General features: G+C 42.4%; 2 protein-coding genes across 2 annotated transcripts in view; both read right to left on the reverse strand.

Annotated features, from left to right (window-relative positions):
- Positions 1 to 7,346, reverse strand: part of GAD1 (glutamate decarboxylase 1) — a 56,472-nt gene extending 49,126 nt beyond the window's left edge. The window contains exons 1-3 of the mRNA XM_020990942.2: positions 6,861 to 7,346; positions 5,274 to 5,439; positions 1,983 to 2,045 (exon numbers count right to left, since the gene is read on the reverse strand). Coding sequence (XP_020846601.1) covers positions 1,983 to 2,045; positions 5,274 to 5,358 — 148 coding nt within the window. The 5' untranslated portion in view covers positions 5,359 to 5,439; positions 6,861 to 7,346. The remainder of the gene's footprint in view (positions 1 to 1,982; positions 2,046 to 5,273; positions 5,440 to 6,860) is intronic.
- An 8,537-nt stretch (positions 7,347 to 15,883) lies between these two features.
- ERICH2 (glutamate rich 2) overlaps positions 15,884 to 24,926 on the reverse strand; it is a 106,240-nt gene continuing 97,197 nt past the window's right edge. Inside the window, exons 13-14 of the mRNA XM_078146158.1 lie at positions 16,984 to 17,055; positions 15,884 to 16,183 (exon numbers count right to left, since the gene is read on the reverse strand). Coding sequence (XP_078002284.1) covers positions 16,068 to 16,183; positions 16,984 to 17,055 — 188 coding nt within the window. The 3' untranslated portion in view covers positions 15,884 to 16,067. The remainder of the gene's footprint in view (positions 16,184 to 16,983; positions 17,056 to 24,926) is intronic.

Here is a 24,926-nt window from a genome sequence, read left to right on the forward strand (position 1 = left end):
TGACAGCAGAGAAGCCGGGCGCTTCAGTCGCCGAAGGGACCCTAGCCGTAACGGCCCATTAAACCCAGATTGGGGGGAGGGGGCTATTTATAGAACAAAGCAACTAGCTCTTTGCGTTTCCTCTCCTCCGAGCCTCTGTCACCTCTCCCTATTCGCCATCCTCCAACACCCACACCGAGTGGGGGGGGGGAGTCTTTAAGATGAAGATATGAATTAAAAATTGTAGGCTCCCTGACCACCTTCCCTTTAATCTCGAATCTTTACGAATCTAGGCAGAAGGGAACAGGGCGGCGAGGCTGGAGCAGGGGAGAGGCTCAACCTAAGGCTGCTATTCTTAAACATCACCAGTGGATTGGTATTTTAAATTGATTTGACACGTGTGTGTGTGTGTGTGTGTGTGTGTGTGTGTGTGTGTGTGTATACTTATCTATCCCTTTCCCAAGCATATCCCTCTTAGTGTCAATCGCCTTCACCCAAGGGAGAAGAGCACCTTAAACCTTCTTGCCCCTCTAAGATATGAAAAAAGGGGTCCGAAGATAATTGAGGAAACCTGGGAGGAAGGGAAAAGGTTTGGAATTACAGAACGAAGATCTGAATGTTCTAGGTGGCTGTCATTGGATGGGTTCTAAACATTTAAGGGCTGTACAACCGAAAAAGAAAGGCCAAGGCAGCTTGTTATCTCCAAATAGATCTCTAGCTGTAACTTGGCCATCCGACTGTCTGAGTATTTGTTTCCTAGTTGTCCATTTCGTGCGTGCCGGGGAACAGCGCAGGCAATGAATGCTGCTATCTCACCCAGCCAGCCCTCTGACGAATTGCTCTTAATAAGTCTCTCGTTAAGCTTTTTCCTCCCTTCGCCCTGGGGAGATCCGTATTTTCTGGTCCGATAAGGTTTGGGAATTTTAGACGGCGAAACGCAGCAGAGAGAGAGAGAGAGGGGAAAAAAAAATCACTGTTCTCGCTACTCGGCTGGAGCGGCTTAATCGGCTTCCCTTAGAACAAAATCTCTTATTGTTCTTTTAGATTTCATTTATTTCAAGTACTCCCCACAAGATTCTTCAAATATCCTCTCCGTCCCTGTTCACCTCTACCAATCCCCTCACCTTTCGGAAGCTTCCATTTGCTCATTCTCTTCTCTGTTTATTAATTCCACAGCCCTTCCATCTTAGAGGCAGACAGAACCCCGCAAAGCTTTACCAAATAGGTTTTGTATGCACCACACCGTCTTAGTAGTCTCAACCCTCCCTATTCCCCCAACAGGGATTTCCTAGCTTCTCATCCTTTTTTTTCTACCATCTTCTAGGACACGCATCCCAATCTCTTCCCCTTTCACAGATAGCTCTTATTCTGGCCACAGAGGAGTGGAAAACCATCCATTCCTCCTTGGCCCCCGAGAGAAGACGGAAGAGCAGAACATGAAATTTTAGGGGAAAGAGCTCATGATGAACATTTTGATGGCCCTTAGAAACGACGTCCTGCCTGTTGCCAACCCAGTCAAACACTGCTCAGGGAAAACACCTCTTGATCAGTTTGGTTGCCTCCAGAAGCAAGAGCCTCGGGAGCCGTCTTTCTGCCTGAGCACATAGGCTAAACTGGTACCTTGGGGCGGATTTCGCCGATGGAGCGCAATCTGCAGGCAGATTGAGAGCGAAGCCCTCGGGTTCGACCTTGCTGTATTGGCGCCCTTGGGCCAGCAGAAGGCGCAGAGGGCTCGCGGAAAAACGCCGCCTGGGAGAGTCCCAGTTCTAAATCTAAAGTCCTGTGTAGCTAATGCTTCTGGTCCTAAGCAATGAGTTGGATGGAGGCTTGGAGGTTTTCAAAGACAGAAAAGAAGACCCGAAAAGGCCAAGTTCCCCTTACTACCTAAAGCCTTATTAAAAAATAAACCGATATCCACAGAATAAGGTTGGGGGCCATGGCTTAGGGTTTTCTCTCCCTGACCACATCCCATCTCTAGCTCTGGTGCATATTTTTTCTCTTACCGCATATCTTGAGTCCCAGTTTTCTGGTGCATCCATGGGCCACCCCGCACCAGGTGTCATAAGCTAGAAAGAAAGATAAAAATCACTCACTAGGGTATGAAAGCAAATTTAGGAGGCAATTCTGGGAGGTAAACAGGACTGAAAGTGGGATGGTTAGAGTGGAGAAAACAGAAGCTGTTTCTTTCGTTGGGTTTTGGAAGAAAATTTAGCATTAAAAACATCCATTCATCTCCTGCCCCCCCTTCCCAGAGTTACTACAGAAGGAAACAAAAGTCGTTGATAGCATCCAAACCTGTCTCCATGAAATACCTCACGGATATAAAATGAAGGTTAAAAAAAATCAGAAAGGAATCTACTCTGCAAACTAACTGTAGGCTACTGATCCTAGGGTAGGAACAATGGTGGGGGGAGCAAGTAGAGAAAAACAGAGCAGCCTAGAAGTCCTTTGTTTCAGTCCAACAGATGTGAAAAGGCCCTCACATCAGTCCAGCAAAGGAACAAAAAGGCATCTGGGACCTAAACATCTCATAATTTCCTGGCAGGTCTCCAGCAGAGTGGCAGCTTAAAATAAACTGGCATGAAATGGGGTCGCAGAAGAGTTCAGGAATTAATTGGGTGAAAAATAGTATTTGACTAGATGATAGGGCTTGCATGACTGCCCTTCAGCTGGACTTCGGAGTCGGAAAGACAGTGTGCCTCAGATCCCTTTCCCCATTTTCCCACTTTCCAACCTTCTTCCTCATTAACCCACCTGCCTCCAATCCTCACCCCCATTTTCCTTGGACAGATTTCATTGTGGACTTGCTCCAGAGTAGAGTCTACGGAAAATGGTGGGGTGAACAGGGTAGGATAGTGAAGAAAAGGCATTCCAGGGGGTTTTAGTATTGGGACACTTCAATCTCACTGATATCAGCATGCTGTGGAATGTTTTAAGTTTCCTTTACCTGAGCCGGTGTCCGCCTTAGCCTCAGCCCGCTTTCTTGTAGAAGAGGAATTAGAGGAACCAGTACTTGTAGGCATTTTTTTTAGTGCCCCATGGAGCTCCAGTTTGTGTCTACAAATTTCTTTCATTTTCATGTATCCCTAGTTCCTCAACCACTGTGTATGCACGTTGTTGGAGACAATGGGGACCATTATCATTGCTAGATGGCTCAAAAGGACAAAGGAAAAGGTGAGAAAGAAGGAAACAGTGTATTCACTATTGATATACACTCAGAGAGACCACATTATAGTGAAAACCAAGTAGAGGTGAGAGGAATGTTGTAAGTCTCTTTGCTCTAGGATCAAATGGAGTAAGATATTTAAGGGAAGGAGGACAAGAATGAAAGGAGATGGAAAGAACTTCTTTTGAAGACCTAAAAGTCATGATCTGCTGAATCAAGGAATAATTGTGATCAATGTAGGCTTTGGGTGGTAGTGGAAGAAAATGGGTTTGGTGGGGGTGGGGTGGGCTGAGGGACAGAAAAGGAATACATTTTTCCTGCCATGTCCCTGCCAGGGACAAACAAACAAACAAAAGGCGCTTTCAGGGAAAGCTGGGTAATTAGAGATAGAGGGAGAGGACAGTTGGTAACTGTGGAATACTGGCTTGGGTCTGTGAAAGTGATAGGCTACGCTCCTGTTATCACTTTGTGTGTCCCCTGGAAGAAGGAATGGCAGTCTGGACTGTGCCAGGATGAAACTGTGGGTGTGTAGGGCATGGGTTGGGTGATCAGCCTCAGCCCCTAAGCAAAACAAATAAGGGAAAAAATCAAACACCTCTGCCTGTTTCTACCAATTCACTGGAAATCTTTAGGGACCCCACCCTCTGTTTTCATTTCTTTTTGCCTTGGTTTTGAATGCTCAGAAAATCTCTTTGTGAAAATATGGGCTAGTAAGACCTAACAACAACAAAAATTGCAAGGGCTTAAGGCCAAACTCAATAAGCACCAAAGGACTGTGAGAGGTGTCCAGGGCACGTATAGGAGGAGGAAGAAAGAAGCTGGTTGAGGAAATACAAGAGAGCATGGAAGGAGGAAAAAAGGGGAGGGGAGGCATGAACTGGGGGAGGCGGACATTGTCCAGAGTAAGTAGACTGTAAGCTGGAAAACTGGGCCGGACAGCAGAGAAGATAGTAATGAATAGTGAAAACAAATAAATCTGCTAGCAGAAAGACAAAAAGCCAGCTCCCTGAATTTCTCCCGTTCTCCGCCCCGCCTCCAGGGGATCCATCGGCCCAGAGCGGTGGCGCTGGAGCGCAGAGATGAGCCTGTCGGTGCGACAATCTCCATCAGGGTGGGCTCTGCTCCTCTCCTGATACATCTTCTTTGTTATGAGGGTAATTATGCACCAAGTTGGGGGGAGAGAGAGAAGGGAGTAAGATGGAAAGGGACAACTGGGCTGGAGGTCATTTAAGTAGCTATCTGTATCCTCTAGACTCCAAGAAAATTAATTCTATTTTAAACCACAATGGGGTTGAAGGGGGACGGGGGCGGGGCGAAGGAGCTAAGGTGAACCTTGAACAGGGATAGGGGCGGGATGTGTTTGGAAACAATCTGCGTTTGGTTGGATTGCTGCCCTTTTATTAGGGTTCTGTTTTCTATCCTCCTCCTTTTTCCAGAATAGCCACGCTCCAAATGGGTTTCTGTCAGTCTCAAGGAGAAGTACAGGGCAGGGTTCTCTGGATCTGCCCCAGAAAGACCATTCTCTACCCGCCCCCACCCCTGCAGGCTCCTCATTTAATTCGTTCATAATGATTATACCCTCCGTTCCTATTGAAAAAAAAACCCTCCTAATTGATTGTCTGAATTGTCAAGGCAGAACCACAACTGATTTTTTCCACTTTCCCCGTCTTTTGCTTTTCCCTCACACTTCAATAGCTCGACGCAAATTCGGGGCAATTAGGGACACGGGGTTTTCGAAAAGCTGCAATTAAAGCCCAAATTTCCGCTGATTATAGACTCCCTAGCGAAGAGCTAGAGGGGTGGGGAGGGCGGCTGGGGGGAGAGGAGGGAGGTCAGCTCCTGGCTCAACAAATTCTAGAGACAGAAATGTTCTTGGTTTTCCTTAGGGATTCCCAGCTCTTCTCACCTTTTTTTCTAGACCCAGACACGATCTCTTTCACATCAAAATAAACCACACACAACAAAACAAACCACTTGTTCCGCTCTTCTAGACTCCCGAACCACATCTGGGACCTTGGATTACTAGGTTAATAGCTTGATTTTTTCTAATCTTCAATTCTCCTCCCCCCTCCCCCCAAATCTCCATCCCCTGCTAAGAGTTTCAGGAAGAAGCTCTGACAGGACTTACTGGTAGGGCGAAGGTTGGTGGGATTGGAGTCCGGCCCTGGGTTGGAAGAGGAGGAGGAGGAGGAGGAAGGTGCCGAAGATGCCATTTGCTCTGTTGCCAGAGTCCTGGGTCTGCCTGCTTTCTCGGGTCTTTCACGTGGGAGGCCGACAGTTAGCTAAGGAGCCGACTGCAAGAAGAGAGAAGGTGTTACACGTTTGGGATATCCAGGTAAGGAGGAAGCGAAAAGGGGATTTGAGGACCCGCACAAGGGAATGGAAAGTCAAGAGGCTCCCCCTTGCCCTGGGGCAGAGGAGATGGGAAAAAAGAAGGGGCCCTGGTTATATTCATGAAGTGCTGGAGTGGCGTGCCCCAGAGCTGCTGTCAATCCAGCGTGCAGAGGAGAAGCAACAAAAATATGGTCCGTGTTTCAGGCCTTCCATCTCGGAGCCTCGATTCTACGAGTCCAGGAAAGACAGAGGACATCCTGTGCTAGGACAAGGAAATAAGATCGGAGGTCGGGGTGAGGAAAGCACAGTTTATAATCTGACCTAAGAGGTCAGAACGCAATGCCCTGGAGCCCTGCTCTGAGGAGGGCGAAAGAGAGCTAATACTCAAAGCTAATACTCAAGCGAGGACTCCGCTCGGCGGGAGGGAGTAGGTGAGTGGGGGAGACGAGAGGCGGGGCACGTCTGGTAGGATGTCTGGTTTCTGTTGTTGTGTCTGGCTAATCCTTGGAAAGGGCAAGAAGATTCATGTTGCTCTAGGGACAGGGCACTGGCCGTGAGGCAAGTTATCCTACCAGATTTCCCAAGATATTCCGAACTGAGACATTTCTAGACTTGGTTGAGGTACAGAGACAGTCACCCTAGAGAAAGGACAATTATCCCACCACCACCCCCTCCCTTCCTAAATTAGCCGGTCAAAGGCTTCTTCCCTGACTAGTCCGTCTTTTGGGTCCATGACTGAGAAGCTTGGTACCCCGACCAGGGCGAAGGAGTCTTGTTCTGTGTTCCTCTCATTTAATCTCCAGATCTCTCGCCCACATTTTCTTGCCCTTTGGGGAAACAAAGTTGCGCCCCAGATTAGGGAGGTGGGGGAATTTGAAACCTGCTCCGCGCGCCTTTGGGAAGCCCTTGAAAGAGACTTGAGGGAGTCCAGAGCCGTTAGGAGAGAAGAAAGGTGCAAATTCAATCAGACTTAAGCCTCTGGAATAAAATACTTGCAGCTTCACCTCTACCCAAAGTGCTCGCATGCGCGGGTACACACACACACACACACCCCACACAAGTCAATACCAACCCCCGGGAGCAAGCCAGACAGATTAGCAGTTGTAATAGAAGTAACAGGTTATTGTCGCTCTGAGCGGCTCCAGTGACTCTTGGCGAGGTTCTTTTGGTTAGATAGCTTCGGGTAGCACAGTGGAAAAGGGGAAAGAGAAATTGATGGTACCCCCTCCCCCAGCCCGCTCCCATTTGTACTTCCAGAGGAGCAGCCTCTTTCTCCCAGCTTGCCGAATTGGCGTGGCTCGACTATTTGGGGTTAGAAAGGAAACGGTCTGTGCGGCTCACAAAAGGGAGCTGGCCGGCTGGGGTCTGGCTAGTCACTTACAATTGCGGACCGAGGTAGACTGCGCGAGCTGGCTGACGGATTCCGAGTCTTGGGAAAGCTGGAGGATGAAGGGGGAAATAGCGCACTTCAGAAGCTGGGCAAAGGACAGACGTTTATAAACTCCAGGTGGCACAGCGCCCGTATACCAAGCAAGCACTTAGGTGTTGAAAATGCACCTGGGGCTGACTGGCTGCTCTCAGCTCTTCCTCAGCTCAGGAGCGCTACTGGATGCTCTATGCAAGGCAGGCGGATCGGCTCTGCTCTTCTCAGCTCCGCTCCTACGCAGGCATGAATCACAGCCTTACTGTCCGTCACCTCTAGTAGATGCAGTGGCTGCTTTCTTCTCAGCTGTCTCCTTAGGTCCGGCAAGGAAGGGTGAGGAGGAGAGCAGAGGAGAGAGGCAAAGGGGGGAGGAGAAGGAGGGAGAGAAAGGAGGAGGGAAGGAGAGACAGAGGGGGGAGAGGGAGAGGGAGAGGGAGAGGGAGAGAGAGAGAAAGAAGGGAGAGAGAGAGAGAGAGAGAGAGAGAGAGAGAGAGAGAGAGAGAGAGAGAGAAGGAGAAGAGAGAGAAGAGAAGAGAGAGAGAGAGAGAGAGAGAGAGAGAGGCTAAAGGCTCATCTTCTCTTCGTGCTCTCTTTTTTTGGGGGGTGTGGATAGAGTGGGGAGGCGGGAAAGACGTTGGTGGGAGAATCACGAGGCTTTGTGAAAGCCGGCTGGCTTTCCTCGGGCTGAATGCTGTGACTTATTTGCAGGTGCATGGGCTTTATAGCTCCATTATCGATCCAGATCACGAAGTTGCACCCGGAATGAGTAATCTAGTACGTACTCAACACGCTCCATTTTCTGAAAGAGCAAGGAATGCTAGTGGGTGGGAATAAGAGTTGGAGGGCAGAAACGCTTTCACTCCTCCATCACATTCTGCTGAGCCATTTCCCCCTCCCCTTTTCTAATATATTTCCGAGGAGATGGAAAAATGGCTTTCACTTCGCTCCTTTCTCAAGTCCCTTGGCATTCCTCCTCCCGACCTGACACTTGGACACACCGAAGGGTGAGAAAAATGCGCCAGAATTCATCTTCATTTGCTCATAGAGAGAAAGGATCTGGGAGAGCTGTAGGAGTATCGCCTGAATAACAAAGATATTTACAATTTTCCACCTCTTTTTCTGGGGACAGACTGGTGCCTTTGATTCTAACCCTAAAAGATCACCTCAGCCGAGCTTGGATACTTCCACCTACAGGAATGTATACATAATTTAAATGGTGGAGAGTAATCTTTTTACCTCTTGAGCTTTTTTCTTCCCGTCCTAGCTGCACTCACTTTTTAAAATACTGTAGTCTGGTGGAGTGGGGCACGAAAGTTCAGCGTTATTAAACACTTGGCCATATTTTAAAATCGTGAAGGTTATTTGCAAGTATGAACGCGTCTCTAGAAACGTGTAAGCATCTAATCGAGGAAGTGGTACAGGATCCAGGTGTTGACAGAGTTGACTGAGAATGAATGTCTGTCTACTTTGCAGCTGAGCCGAATTTCTTCCTCTGTTTTCACGCCCTCTTATAGTATCTTTGTTTTGACAATCGTTGAATGAACCCAATAATTAATTCATAGATAACAATGCATGGGTGAAAAAATGCCCCTCTTTATAAGGAAACCTTTCATGAGGCACATTCCACCAGAGGGCGCCAGGCACCCAAAGACTGAACTGTCCTCTTGCTGAAGTGGGAATGAAAACACCTGGGTACAGCAGCTAAGGGGGCTACACTGACAGCCACTATGGATTTTAGCCCCCCCCTTTAACGTTTTCTTTCCCCGCCTCCTTCCTCTTTTTTTCCTCTTCAAGCCCTCTAGCCTGTTCAGTTCCTTTGTTGTTTTGTTTTGTTTTGTTTTGTTTACATAAAGAGGCGAAGAAAATTTCGTGAGGTCAACTAGGTGTGGTCAACTGGGATGAAAAAAATCTTTTACTCTGCAACATTTTCGTGTTGCGACCCAGCGAGCAAACGGTTTGCACGTGCTGGTGACTGGGTTTCTTTATTTGTGCGTTCAAATGGCTGGTGGCAGCGAGGGTTCCCACAACTCTCTTGAGAAGAACCCTATTTCTCCCTTTCCTTAAAATGACTCTTCGAAATTCACAGGGACAGTAGAAAACTCGAAATTTCCCAATACACCACCGAAAATTCCGGAAGGGAAGCAGAAGACTCCACGGGGAGGAAAGGAGGAAATATTTTCTGATAAGCAAAAGGGAGTAGCCGTGAGGTTCCCCCCCCCTTTTTAAATAAATGCTACCCAATTCACACGGGGAAATGCCCTCCACCCTCCTCCTAACCTTACCAGAAACCCTTATCCACAAACGAATCTTAATCGGCAGGTCAGTTGGCATTAATTAATAGTTGGCATTGCTCTCTTAGCCAGGTCTCACCTAAGAACAACGTGTGTTTTCCAGGCGCTAGACACATTATCAAAAATAGCGCACAAAAGGCAGCCTGAATTTCAACCAGTTAATAGAAATGTGCAGTTTACATACGGTGAGCAAAGCTCTGCTTTTCTCGTTCTTCTCCTTCATACTCCACTTCATCTGATCTGCTCCCTAAAGCGGTCGTTCTCACCAATCAGGGAGATCTTTTGCCCATATTAAATCATTAGCGACGCAATCGAACAATGAGCCCAGCCGGTAGAGGGAAATAAATGCTTATTTCATTTGCAGTTGCCACTGTGAGAGAATCCAAATTGCTCTCTCGCTGTCCGCTTAACTTTCCCTAAGACCTTGGAATTCTGTCATGTTTAGATGAAGAGGAGATTCGTTTACTTCATACTTTTGTTCAACACTTGATTCCTGCCTGACACACAGCAAGCGCTTACTAAGTGCTTGTTGGATGATTGGTGGACTTAGAAATTTCGAAACATCCTCACTTTGATCTCACATTTTAAACATATACACTACAACCTTTCAGATAATGGGAAAAAATACATATATAGCTTGGATGGAAACATCTATGACACTAAGGAATTCGTGTTAAAATTGAATCCTTCCAGCTGTGAGAGTTCAAAGGGTTTTTGGTTTGAGGACGTTTTGTTTGATTTTTTAAAATCTGCTGGTTAGTGGGGACAGGAATTCGATTTTTTGAGAGGAAGCTCTGTAAGTAGCCTTTGTTCTGAAAGCTTGTGGTATAGTTGTGCAAGATGAATGTCGGACTTGAGGTCATGCTGTCTGTTTCATTTTGTTGTTTTACACATACATGCACAAACACACAATATGCCTTAGGCACCTCAGGTGACCTCTCTGCAATGACTAAGAGGAACTGATGGGCTTGATTTTTCATCCCGTGCTATCACCTCCTAAACCTGAAGTGGGATGATCAGCCAAAGTTCAGCACTAAGGACAGCGTCCAGACTTCCTTCAACCCCAATCCACTCTTGTCTTCTCGCGGATAGCCCTCCAGGTCCCCTAGCCCATCTCCCTCAGGGACTATATTTGTTTTTCCAGGGTTAAGTTTCTCCACTCCTCTCTCGGTAACGGATTTAGGGTGATTGTAGCTGTCTGTTTGGAATATCTATGGTCTGCAGTTTTCTTATTTTGTCTGTTTCCACTTTTTCATGTATTTGTTTCTTTTTATGGGCGGGAGAGGAAGAGTAAAGGTGAAAATAAAGGAATCAGCTCCAGAACTTGAACTAGCAATGGGATTTGCAGGCGGAAGGGAGTGGCATCCCCACAGCTGTTTGTTTTCATTTGATCCAGGATCCAAAGCTTTGATGAAATAAAAACAAACGTTGAAAAGCCAGAAGAAGGGGAGGGGGGCGATTTGCGCCATCTCCTCTTCCCTGGTCTCAGACTACTGTCCCCCCACCCCCCACCCCATGTGTGGTTTTGAGCCCTGGAGTGAAGAACTGCACAGCTGGGGTCTCACTTTTGGAAGGAAAATCTTTCTTCGGGTCAGAGGTATCTGGGGCTTTGGATTCTGTCCCTTCGCCTACGCTTTCTTTTCCCTGGGAGGTTTAAAGATTCCATCCCGGATTCTGGGTCCAGGTCCTCTTAGTGGATCAGAGATGGGAGTGGGGAGGGGAGATGGGAAGGACAGGAGACGTGGGAAGCAAAAGGGGAGCCTTAAAACAGGCAGCTGTGGAGATGTGGAGCATAAAATGTGGTCCGAATCAAGGTGAGTAGATAAACGTCGATCTCGTTTCCCCGGCACATTTAGCATTTTTAGCCTCCAGAAAAGATAATTTTAAATTGCAAGGCTAGTTCAGTTCAGCTGATGCTTTAAGGTCTATTTTAAGTCTCTAATTTATGGCCAAAAAAAAAAATGGCAGTGCTCACCACTTAAACGTCTATCTCCCGAGACAGAGATTGTGCGGAAATGTTGCCTTAATGTTGAACTCGGCATTTCTTGTGTGGGATTTCTTCTGTGGTCATCGAAGTCAGGTGTTATTTTATTTTATTTTATTTTATTTTTTATCTTAACCATAAAAATCAAATAGGATTTTCTTTGCTGGACCATGGCTAAATCTAAATCATATTCAAAGCAGTCGTCAGAGCGCCAAAAGCATACATCCAGGCTCCAGGCAGGAAGCTAGGGAATCTACTCTAGAAATCACAACCATTTCATTCTAAAGAAGAGAATCGAATTCCTCGGAGTGATTTGTAAGTAGCTGACTTCCCCTTAATATCCAGAAGATGAAAATATTCCAAAAGAAATTAATCAAGATGACAGAGTGATTTATGTTTGTTGCATATTGCCGTATGCAAATCTCAATAGACCACCAAACCCTTGCTGTCTCAACCGCTAAAGAATTTTTTAAATACCACCAGGTGGCGGTAGCTTCCAATTTCTGAGGAAGTAACAACAACAACAACAAAAAATTAACAGTATTTGCAACAAAGAAGAACCAAGATCTTTCTAGTTTTCTTTCATGTAACTAACATTCTCCAAAGCTAGGCCTTTCTTTTGAGGGACTGAAAGGGCTGAATGCCGTGAGCTGATGATGCACATACGGATTCCTGACCTCAGATGAAAGGGTCGGGAGACCACTGACATCTCCAAAACAATATCAGCAGAAAAAGGGGTCTTTTGACATTAAGCAAAGACGTCCTTCTGTTCCTATACTCTCACAAATAGAAACTAGAAAATTAGCAAAATCTAGACCCAACCATTTTGTGTTGGCCAGAAAAATTAAAGACATTTTTAGGTTACCCATGCCCACTTGACTAGATCCAAAACAAATTTTCAAAACTTTCCCTAGGGATTTTTAAGATTTAAAATCTCTAATGGAATACTGTGCTTACTGACAGTCCCATAGTTCCACCATAGGGCTTGGGTCTTGCTGGATTTAATAAAATTTCAAGTTCTGGCTGAATTTACATTCAAACCTCTCTTGTACCCTTTCCAGATTTAGCATCTTTTTAAATGGGTATCATAAGAGACTGGTGGGATTTGAACTATGGGTAAGAGGGGAGGATTAGTTTATTCTTCTGTTCAGACACAACTTTATTAACCTTCAAGTGGCAGGAAAAGAGTATTCAATATCTTTATGTCTCAAGCTTCAAGCCTAAACTATGTTTATGAGGTTTTTAACATTTCAATTCAACAATAACTTAGCAAGTTTCTACTGTGTAAAAAGCAGTTATTGGGATTAGGAAGGTCTTCAGGAAGGAGGTGATAGCTGAGCTGAAACTTGAAGGATTTCAGCTAGAGAGAATGTGGAGAGTCTAAGTCCTAAGCATTCAGTTCAGTCTAGGCAAATGCACAGAAGTAGAAAGCATCAGATTGAGCCCAGGATACTAGTAAGGAGACTAGTTTGACTGAAGTATAGAATAAAAGAAGGGAAGTCATGTGAAATGTCTGGAAAGGTAGGTTGGAGCCAGACTGTGCAGGGCCTCAAATACTAGCATAAATAATTTGAATTTTATTATATATAGACTAGGGAGCCATTGAAAGTTTTTTAAAGACCCATCTGTTAGGAATATTATTTTGGCACTTGTGTTAGGGATAGATTGGATTCGAGGAAGTATGATGCGGCTGAATTTGAAAGAACGCTGAATCTGAAGCACAGAGACTAGGATTGTGGAAACCTAGATTGAATCCTGACTCTGTAGATTACTAGCTATATGGCCTGAGCCAAATCATTCAACTTCTCAGGGCCCATTTCCTCATCTGTAAAATGAGGTGGTTGGGATACATGTTCTCTAAGGTCCCTTCTAACTCAACAATAGATCTATGATCCTACAATACAATGGGAGAGATTTGAGGCTGAGAAATCATTGAGGAGGCTATTACAATGGTGAGAAGTGATACGCACCTTGAATAAGTGTGTGAATGAAGAGACAGAAACAAATGGGAGACATATTTCGAAGTATAGTTGATACAATTTGGCTACTGAGTAGATTTGAAGGGTGAGAGTGGAAAAAAGTCAAAGATGATAGGTTTGCAAGCTTGGTGACTGAAAAGATACTAAATAGGGATATGGAATTTGGGAGGAAAGGCACATTTGAGAGAGAGAGAAGGCTTAAATTTTGACATGTTGAGTTTGAGGGTCTAGAGAAACACTCAGGTGGAACTATTCAACAAACAGGTGAAAATACAAGACTGGCACTCAGAGGACAGAGGTAGACTTAATACTAGCAATGTTTGTGCTGGGGCAAACAAGCACAAAATATGCCAGTTAAATGCTGGTGGTGGTGGAGAATGGGGGAATGAGGGTCAGCAGGCTGGGGGAAGAGCCAATATGGGGCTAGGACTGCCACCTGATAGCTTCCTATTTAAATTAATTATCCTTGTTAATGAGGTGCAAAACTCAGTTGTTTCTATCCTGCTGAAGGATTACATGTTCTATCAGCATCCTCTAATTTTCTGTGTTCAGGGGCAAAATCTTATAGGCTTTTCCTAGCTATGGTGCTGGAGGGACAGGTTAGACTGGACATATAGATCTGAGAATCATTTTTCTAGAAGTGGTCATTGAAGCCAGGGGAATGGTTGAGATCACAAGGGCAGAGTGTAGAGACAAAAGAGAGGAAGGTCAAAGACGGAGCACACTTACCCTTAGAAGGTTGGAAGATGGACATTCCAAAGGAGTGACCAGGCTGGTCAGGAAGGAGACTTATTGGGGTTCATTAAAAATTTTTGTTACAAAATTCTTTTCTACATATTCTGCAAACTAAAGGCCTTTCAGTGGTTCTCTTGCAACATATATGTCACAGAAGAGGGAATGGATTTTTTCTGTCTTACAAACTACAGTTGAAATTTTCAGGTTCTTTTTGCCTTCCCCAAATTAAAAACAAAAGTTAGATACTGTGATCTATTCACATTTTCCACACATTACAAAGTGGTTGCTGAATGTGGCTATTAAAATGTGAGTAAATTATTTGCTTGTTCTCTGATTTGGTTGAAGATACATATTATTCACCCCTTTATTATTAGAGGCATAAGCATGTTAAATCTGAATCTTTAAGGCTGAGAAATTTTTTCATCCAGAAAGGAGAGGGGGTGACAGTGCTGAGTTTTGAATAGTGAAGATTAAAAGCTAATTGAATTTCAGTTAGATGGCTTCAGTCTTCTTAGTGAAGTAGGAGGCTAAGTCATTAGCTGGGTGTGAAACCAGAGCAGGGTGCAATGTGGAGCCTATGGGAAGAAAAATGTTTGCAACATTCACTGTGAGACTCAGTAAGAGCAGTGTAACAGACCTGCTGAACAGCAATGGGGGCCCAGCTGAAATCATGCTACAAGTGTATAGCAGGCAAACAGTTTAATTTTGTGACATTGTCTTGTGATACAGCAGCCTGGGATCATGAACAGAAGACCTAGAGATGTTACCTAGGGTTTTGGAAATAGTGGAAAGTATGAGAGACAAAGGATCTTAGGGTAGTCAATAATCAATCATTAAAGTGGCATGTGAAGTCAAGACTGAGTGTTCAGGTAAATGTTATCAAGATTGAGAGGATAAAATGAGGTCAAGAGACTGGAGGTCATGATGAGGTCAGAGAGTAGGTACAGTGTGAATGATAGTGGAATGGGAAAGGTAGAATCATGGAGAGATGGCTTTGGAAAATTTTGATGTGGTGAAATTCTATGAGATGGTAACCCTCTGAGATGTGACTGTGGATGGAACTTTTTTTACCCTGAAAATTCCTAAAATTTTTTTTTTTGCCCTGGAAGACTCCTTTGTCATGCTGTTCCCTTTCTCCCATTGGTGGGTTATTTCTGGGCCTTCCATTTTGGAAAGTGGGCCCAGGTCTGCCATGCTTTGTGCCCTCCTACCTGTGCTTCTCACTCAATAGCATTTAAGTGCCCCCACCTGGGTACCCTTTCCCTCAACAACTCCTCACCAGGAGAGGGTATAATCTGAGGGGGTCAGGGACATTAATCACTGGTCATCATAGTAATCAAGTTTAAAAGTAAAAAATAAGCCCATACCCTACAGGTGAGAAATATATGGCTTATGACTTCATATTGACTCTTATTATTGGGGGTATTCCTGCTCTGCAATGTAGTTTTCTATTTGAAAAACTTCAGTTCTTTCATTATTTCTTCCTCCCACTTTCAAATCAGTACACAATTTGGCTTTAGAGGGTTGGGTTTTTTTGTTTGTTTGTTTTAGCACTCCTCAGGTGGGAGTCACTGCATTGATTACCTGTGTGGTAGCTATCATCACTAATAGAAATGAAAATGGTGATTAACCCATTCCTAAAGGCCTGAGCTAGTATTCCCTGTATTACTTGGGTTTTGATCAGCACCTATGATTTCATTAGTACATCAAGTTCCCTATGGACAAAATTCCTTCCACCAATACAGATCAATTCTAGAATTTATAGCCTTAAGAGAGTTACTTGGAGATGAGAGGTAGTGACTTGCTCAATGACACACAACTAGTATCAGAGGCACTATTTAAACTTAGACTTACTCTCACACATCCACTCCACTGTAATTAGGTTATTTAATAGCTATGATATCTCAAGAACAAATATGCTAATGCTGTAAAACAAACAAAAAAGATGAAAATGTTTTTATTTTGAATGCTAATAAAAATAATGGGAATTACTAAATATGAATTGAAAACTATTAGGCCAGGAGAGTAATAGAGTTTTTAAAAAGATATTTTCAGATTCATCAGAGCCAATTTCACTTTTATCATTCTGTTTTGATAGTAAATGCTAATAAAAAAGAATGTGAATGTTACTAAAAATGAATGAAAAACCATTAGGCCATGGAAGTCATAGGATTTTTTATATATCTTCAGATTCATCAGAACTGTCTTCACTTTGATCATTATCATCACTGCTGTCTTCTTCACTATCACCACTACTATCGTCACTTTCTTCTTCTCCAGCATGGCTTTTTTCTGCCACAGAAATAAACAGAATTGTTAATCATTTTGCTTAAAGCATTGTTCTTTTGCAAACACTTTACTTCCTCCTTCAAAATAATATGCTCTTTTGAAGACTACAGAGATAAATAAACTTTTAGATAATAAATTCTGGGTCAAATAGAAGTTTTGTGTTTTGGCTTTTACCTTGAATAAATTCAGTGGAAAATATTGGAAGAGATTTCCCCAATGTACAATAAGCCATTTTTGGAAGCTTGATAAATTATTATTTTAAGACACAAAGTTAGTGCTGAAAACTTGCTCCCAGGATGACATCATATATCAATGAAGGAGCACATTCTTATTTGAATATAATTGTTTGTGAACTTTAAATTTACCGTAGATCTTTTTAAAAGAAAGTTGTAAACATGGTTTTTGCATAGTTCTTCTAGCAAAGCATTTATTTTTTTAATAAAAATATAAAGATGAAGACAATTTAGGCCTTTCCTGTGGCTTATGAGATAACCTGTGCTTTTAGCACTAGAGAGTAGGAAAGCGATCAGCAGTAGCCTCATGTCTTTGAAAGCTCTGCCTAGGGTCTAGAAATCATGGGAATTACTTTAGCTTGCATTGTGTAGTTAATGAAACCCTAGGAAACAGACCTTGAGGGTTCATGCCTCTGATTTCAATCTTGTCTGAACTTAAGACATTAGAGGTAGTTGTCTGCTCTTTTCTTAACTATCTCCATCTGAGAATGAAATTCACACTCTCTTGGTAACAAATTTTTAGACAACTGGTTATGAAACAAAGAAGTAGTTTCAAATTTTTAAAAATACCCATTAGCAACTTTTCTTCAATCAGTGAGGAAAACTCTTTGGCTTCAGGATTTTCTGGTTCATAGATCAGAACTGAAAGAGACAATTCACATTATTAATGGTCAAAGTGTTCTAGTAAATAGACATCCCATAGAGAAAAGTTGTTAAATTGTCAGTCATGGAATATGAAACTGCATGCAACTATAAGTACTAAAAATCATAACCAAAAGCATATCTATATGTAAGTAGAATGTTTTATTTATATAGTAATATTAAAATAACAACTATAAGTAACAAATCAAAAATATTAAAATATAACCCTTACTTATATAACCTTACTTGTAAATATTACCTTATTAATTCTCATTACATTTCTATGGTGAGGTAAGTAACAAATATGATCAATCACTAACATCTCAATTAGGCTTCATTCATTATCTGGGATCCAAAACGTTTCTTGGACACAGTGTCTTTTTCTTTTCCCAAAAGACGATGTAATCCAGCTGCAGGACAAGCTAGGCTAATGGATGAGATTAGGGAAGGGAGGGTTGTTTACTTTTTTGTTCACTAATTTATCTCTAATTGAATGTCTCATTGCTAATTCTAGTTAAACATGATGAAGAAAGGCATTTTTCCTTTAAAATTTTTATTTAATGATTGTTTAAATTTTTTTTTTACATGATAACCCATATCATATTGTTTACCATCTCAGGGAGGGGGAGGGAAGGAACGGAGGGAGAGAATTTGGAACTCAAAACTTTTTTTAAATGGTAAATTTTTATTTATTTTTAACTTATGGAATAAAACAAGCAATTCTGTAACATAGTATAATAAAAAAGATGATTGCACATGAAACTGCAAATCTATTAGGTATAACTTACTTTTCCTTTTAAATATATAATAAAATTATCATGTAAATTTTCCCCCCCTTTTTTTCTTCCCTTCCCTACCCTAGAGTTGGTTACCATTAGACACAAATGGGTATATATATGTAAAATGCATACTTCTATTTATTAAAAAATGATAAAACTTGTTTTTACATGTAACTGGGAACAATTATTCAAAAATTTTTTATTTGTAATCAGGAAATATCTAACAAATACACGAAAATAATTTTAAAAGAAGTTTTTTAAAATACTGGGTTTCTGGGGCAGCTAGGTGGCACAGTGAATAGAGCTCTGGCCTTGGAGTCAGGAGGACCTGAGTTCAAATCCAGCCTCAGACACTTAACACTTACTAGCTGTGTGACCCTGGGCAAGTCACTTAACCCTGACTGCCTCACCAAAAAGCAAAGAAAATAAAAATAAAAATAAAAAATACTGGGTTTCTCTAGCTTTCTTAGACTGCAAGTACAGGCAGGGGTTATTTTTATAGGCTTGGTGCCATTCTAACTGGCATTGGAGCCTTGATCTGTTCTGTTTCCTACTTGGGGTGGTTCAGGTCTCCTTTGGCAACCTGGTGGATCCCCATTCCTAGATGCTTACTATATTAATGCTAAACTCAGGGAAGTACACCCCACCTTTTTAGCCCACTGCAGCTTGAGACTTCTGAGACCAAGAAGTCTGCCAGCACTCTGCCACTCTGGCAGCAGAAACTACAGGTATGTGCTACCATGTCTGACAAAGACAAAGCATATTATATTTCTTATGCAAGCCCCCAAACGTTTAGCTTTCTCAATATAGGAGTAATGGCACTTTTCCATTCACCTCTCAAGTAAGAAAATTTTAAGTCAGCTTTGTTCATTATTCTTTACTTCATATATCCATGCTTCTGTTCACACTTGCTGCTTTTTCACACTTCTGATTCATTCATTCCTTCATCTTCATCCTGACAGAACACATTTTAGTACAGGCCCCTGATCGAACTACTAGAATGTCTTCTTGAGTGGACCATCAATACTATTCTCCTCTCATAGACCCTTTTTGTCATTGTCATTAACGTACTCGTTTTTGTTGTTCAGTTTTTCAGTCGTGTCTGACTCTGTGACCACATGGATCGTAATACGCCAGGCCCTTCTATCCTCCATTACCTCTCGAAGTCTGTTCAAGTTCATGTAACATGGTCATATCACTTCCTTATTAGGCTGCAAAGTGGTTTCCTAATGTCATATAGATCAAAAATATTTTCACATACTCCATCCTCTCACCCCCATTTGAGCCCTTTCCAATGGTCTTCTTTGGCCTATTTCTCAGGGTTTTTTAATTCCTCTCATTCATAATCTACTTAACATACTGCTCATCTTCATAGCTTCCAGGGGGGTGGGCAGAACATCATGTGTGTTATTAACCTAGTATATTCATAACCTGGCAAATAGCAGACAATTTAGTGTTCTACAAGCAATTTATATCCTTTCACTGGCAGCACTATGCTATCTAACTATGAAGTTCTTCTATTAGAAGCTTGAGGGAAGATACTATCAATTTACTAACCCTTCATACAGATTTTTAAAAGAACAATAAAGTAACACACATCTGAGATGTGTTAAGTATGATTGATATATTCCTGACAAAGTTTCTTGAAATTTCTAATAATCTTTACTCTAATGTGCAAATGGATAGTTCCCTCCAATTATGCAGATTATAGCTCTTTACAAAATGTTATTCTGATGCCTCATTATGGTGTGCAAGTGACCCTAGGTCCTCCAATGTTATTCCAGGAAAGAATAAATTCTGGAAGGTTCTATTATGCTTGAAAGGTTTTGAGTATGGGCTTGACAACAGATCGAAACTGTTTTCCAAGGACCAATCTGGCTAACAACAGAGAGGAACGTCACCAGAAATCTAATGGTATGGCAGCCCATAAAACAAAGCAAAAAAATAACCTTTAACCTCTTGTAAATTTTAGACCATGGCTTAAAGCAGTGTTTTCAATGGTATGATTCTGCCAGTCAGAATAGGCTACTTATTTCATCAGAGAAGAGGCAAAGAGGTTATCTCTTGGTATGGATCTTAGGGTCAAGGTGCAGTCAGTTTCCTCTCCTGTCTGATAAGCTGTTTGACTATCAAAAGTTGGAGGAAGGTATATTATTTGTACAGCATTCTGGTATCTGGGAGACAGCAGTCAGTCAGTATATATTTATTAAGTGCTTACTATGTGCTAGGCACTGTGGATACAAAGAAAGGCCCTTTGCTCTCAAGGAGCTCACACTATAACTGGGGAAGACATTGCAATTTGTGGTTGTTGTTCAGTCATGTTCAATTCTCTGTGACTTCATGTGGGGTTTTCTTGGCAAAGATCCTAGTATGTTTTGCCATTTTCTTTTCCAGCTCATTTTACAGATGAGGAAACGGAGGCAAACAGGGTTAAGTGACTTGTCCAGGGTCACACAGCTAGTGTCTGAGGCCAGATTTGAACTCAGGAAGATGAGTTCCCGACTTCAGGTCTGGCACTCTATCTACTGTGCCACCTAGCTGCTTGCTCTCTCTCTCTCTCTCTCTCTCTCTCTCTCTCTCTCTGTACACACACACACACACACACACACACACACACACACACACACACAAGATATATACATATATAGTGTAAATGGGAGGTAATTTCAAACAGAAAGCATTAGCAACTGGGGCACAGAGATGCTGGAAAAAACCTCTAGTATGAGACAGGATTTGAGCTGAGTCTTGAAGGAGCCAGAGAAACTAAAAGCCAGGAACTAAACTGAAACAGAAACTAAAAACTACAAATCCAGGAAGCAGTCAGAACAAAAATAGGAGTTTGGAGAGAGCACGTCCATGTAATGAACAATAAGTGGGCCGCTAGAGCTGGCTCACAGAGTGTGTGGAGGAGGGAAAAGCAGAAGACTTGAAAGACAGAAAGTAGCTGGGCTGTCAAGGGCTTTAAATGCTAAAAGGAAGAGTTTATATTTGATGGACAGCTAGGTTGTGCAGTGGCTAGAGCACTGGACCCAGAGTTTGGAAGACCTGACTTCAAATCTGGCCTCAGACACTTACTAGCTATGTGACCCTGGGCAAGTCACTTAACCCTGTGTGCCTCAGTTTCCTCATTTGTAAAAGGAGGATAATAATAGCATCTACCTCCCCAGGTCAATATGAGGATCAAAGAAGATAGGATCTATAAAATGTTTAGCACAGTGGCTGGTACATAGAAGGTGCTACATAAATGTTAGTTATTATTATTGTTAATATCATCATTGTCATCATTATCATCATCCTTGAAGACACAAGGAACCACTGAAGTCTTTTGAGGAGGAGGGTGACACAGTGAGACCTGCATTTTAGGAAAATCATGTTGGCAGCTGAGTAGAGGAAGGATTATGGGGAGACACTTGAAACAGAAAGGTCAGACAGAAAGGAAGGCTCTCACACAAGATAAAGTAAGAGATGAGGATGGCTCATACTAGGGTAGTGGGTACATGAGTAGAGAGATGGGGATACAGAAACTGTGAAGATAAAAATGACATTTGACAACAGACTGGATACGTGGAGAGAGTGTGAGTGGAAAGCTGAGGACCAGAAGGATGGTGTACCCTCAACAATAAGAAAAAAGTTGGAAAGAGGGAAAAGTTTTAGGGGAAAAGACTGTGTGTTCTGTTTTTGTGTGTGTGGAGTCTGAGATGTCTACAGGACATCTGATCTGAGATGTCCAAAATAAAGCTGATAATGTGGAATTGGTGCTCAGGAGAGAGATTAGGGCTGGATATATAAACCCGGGAATCATTTTCATAGACGTAATGATTGAACCCATAGAATCTAATGAAATAAGTGAAATAGTATAGAGGGGGAAAAAGAGAATAGAGTCCAGAGTAATTGTGGAAGTCACTTGTAGTTAGTGGACATGACCTGGATGAAGATCCAACAAAGAAGACTGAGAATAAGAGGTAAGGCAGGTAGGAGAACAATCACAAGATTCCATCAATATCACAAAAATCTAGGAAGAAGAGAGTATCCAGGAGGAGAGGATGACAGACAGTAGCCAAAGCTGAAGAAAGGTCAAAGAAGGATGAGGACTGGGAATAGGCCATTAGATTTGGCAATTAAGAGATCACTGAAGAACACCTTTTAAAATTTTTATTTGGTATTTTATTTTTTCCCTAATTACATGTAAAAACAATTTTTAACATTAGTTTTTAAAACTTTGGGTTCCAAATTTGGAGAGGACTTTTGTAAGGAACAGCTTCTGATGAACTAGATGACAGAAAGTCAGAAGTAAGATTGCTGAGAATTTAGAAGCAAGTAGAGGAGAAGTAGAATACATTTAGTGCAGTCAGTTTTCTCAAGGAGTTTACTGGAGAAAGGAGAGATGGAGGATAATAGCTAGTGGGGTCAAGTAAGTGGGAACAACACAAGCATGTTTGTTAAGCAGAGGAAGGAAGGAGTCAGGATACAGGGAGCTATAGAAGATTAGAGAGTGGGACTAGGTCCACTCTAGGTGACTGTAAACTTCCTTTACTCCCCGATATACTGGTGTGACTTAGCAGAGCTCCCTCTTTCCAGGGGAAGCTTCCACTGGCTGTGACAGGACATGTTTTAGGGAGTAGACCCTGACCCCACAGTATATTATGATAGTTCAAATTTTCCCTAGGAAAATTATCATGAATTGATGGGAAGATTTACTTGGTGTGGAATAGTGGACAAAGAGCCGGCCTCAGAGTCAGGAGGGAAGACCTGGATTTAAGGCCTCCTTTGGACACATTCTTGCTGTCTGACCCTAGAAAAGGCACTTAATTTCTCAGTGCTCTAGGGCCCTAAGAATACAAGTTGTCTGTACGGGGTGGCCCTGGAATGGAGTCTCCTCAGCCAGGAGGTTCCCTATGCCAATGAAATCACAGGTTCTTATTCAAGAAAGTCCTTTGTTTGGTATTTGAAGTCTTCATAATTTGCCTCCACTGTACTTTTCCAGATTGATTTCTATTAGTTACCCTGATGCACTCTACATTCCAGCCAAACTGTCCTATTTGTTTTTCCCCAAACATGACATTCCATTTCCCTCCTCCATAGTCTTTGCCCAGGCTGTGCCTCCCTTCTCCCCTCTGCCTTCTAGAATCCCTCAATCCTTTGAGGCTTAGCTGCAGTGTCCAACCACATGAGACCTTTCATACTTTTTCACCCAGATTAATTTGTATATGTTTTCTATTTACCCTTACGAATCCATGTTGATTACCTCCAGTAGAATGTAATCTCTCTGAGAGCAGGGATTATTTGCTTTTCTGTATTTGTATAAACCTAGCACAGTTCCTTGCAAATAGTAAGCATTTAACAACTATTTGTTAATTGAACCAAAAGGAATATAGAAGACAGCCCAAGTGTTGCATTATATACAGGATTCAGAAGACAACCTCCAGTGTACTATAGACCCTCTATGGAAGTTTTATGGAAATATTTGAACAAGAATCACTTCGGATGAGACAGGACTAGACAGGTTTTCATGTGTGGGGAGGGCAGGAGTAACACTACCCATGAGATCTTGGGTCCATCAAAGTAGTAATGAAGTAAATATTAAAAGACCCAAATTCTCCCACTTAGAATCTTTAGTTGCCTGTGATAGGAGGGAAATCAATCTCTCTCTCTCTGGGCTAGGCACTGAGAGATATACAAAGTTCAGATGACAGAGAAAACTCATGGATAAGTCTCTGCTTACATTCTAGTAAAGAAATACCACACACACACACACACACACACACACACACACACACACACAATTAACCAACACAGTAATTCACAAGTGTATGAGAGATGTATGATTAAATTGAAAATGTGGTCTGATATAGGAAAGGAATATTACCAAGTGGAATGCATATTTGGAGGGGGCAGTTAAGAAAAAACTTCTTGGAAAAGATTTGAGCTAGACTTTAAAGGATTGATAAGAATCAACCATGAAACATGCAGGGAAAACAATTAGGATAGTATTGTAAAAGTATAAGCAAGAGATAATAAGGCCTGTGACTATACATAGAAAGAGGAGATTGAATGTGAGAGGTATATGAGTATGTGAGATGAGTGAGACAAAGGGAGAGGAAGAATTATCAAGGATAATGCCAAAGTTATGAACCTGGGAGACTGGAAGAATAACGGTACCCTTGACAGAATTAGGGAAATTCAAGAGAGGGGAAGGTTTTGGGGAATAGATAATGAGTTTTTTTTCAGACAGGTTGAATTTGAGATGTCTCTTAAGACATCGAGTTTGAATTCAATGGTTAAAAGGGAAGAAAACTTTATATGGAATAGTACAAATAAGGGCAAGGAAGTGAGAAAGCATAGAATGTGAATGAGGGATTGCAAATGGTTGAGCTAGTGTACAAAGCTCATGAAGAGTATTAATATAAATTAAAGCTGTAAAGATAAGAGTAGCACAGGATCATGATTGCCCTTAAATGTGAGCCAAAGGAGTTAGTTTGAACAGTACTCTGTAGGGTCTGGAGCAGAGTATTACATGACTAGATCTACAAGTAAGGAAGATAGGGGTACGAAGAACAGGTTGCAGGACAAATAAACTGGAGGCTGTTAGACTGTTGCAGAGTCCAGGTGGATGGAGACCTGTACCTGGGTATATAGGGAGAGGAGGGGTTGGACAGAAGGATGTAAGACATATTGCAAAGGTAAAATTAATGGGACTTTGGATTTCCAAAAGAGGCATTGTGGGGTAGTGGATAGAGAATTGGCCTCAGAGTTCAGAGGGCCTTGGTTCAAGTTGATGCCTCTGATATTCTGGCTGAGACTTTAGGCAAGTCACTTAATCACTCAGTGCTGCAGGCATCCCTATCATCTCCATGCTGATGATTCCCAGAACTACATATCCTGCTGCCCAGTATCCCCTCTAAGTTTTGTCCAGGATCATAAATTGTCTGTTGGAAACTTCAAACTGGATTTCTCAGACATCTTAAAGTCAACAAGGCGAAAGCTGAACTTAGTTTCTTTTCCCTTAAACCTTTCTTTCATCCAAACTTCCTGGTGTCTGTTGAGGGCACCACCATCCTTCCAGTGTCTCAGGTTTGTCATCTCATGTGATCC

Source organism: Phascolarctos cinereus, unplaced genomic scaffold (assembly GCF_003287225.1).
Source record: "Phascolarctos cinereus isolate Bilbo 61053 unplaced genomic scaffold, phaCin_HiC Scaffold_726;HRSCAF=1367, whole genome shotgun sequence".
Classification (NCBI taxonomy): Eukaryota; Metazoa; Chordata; class Mammalia; order Diprotodontia; family Phascolarctidae; genus Phascolarctos; species Phascolarctos cinereus.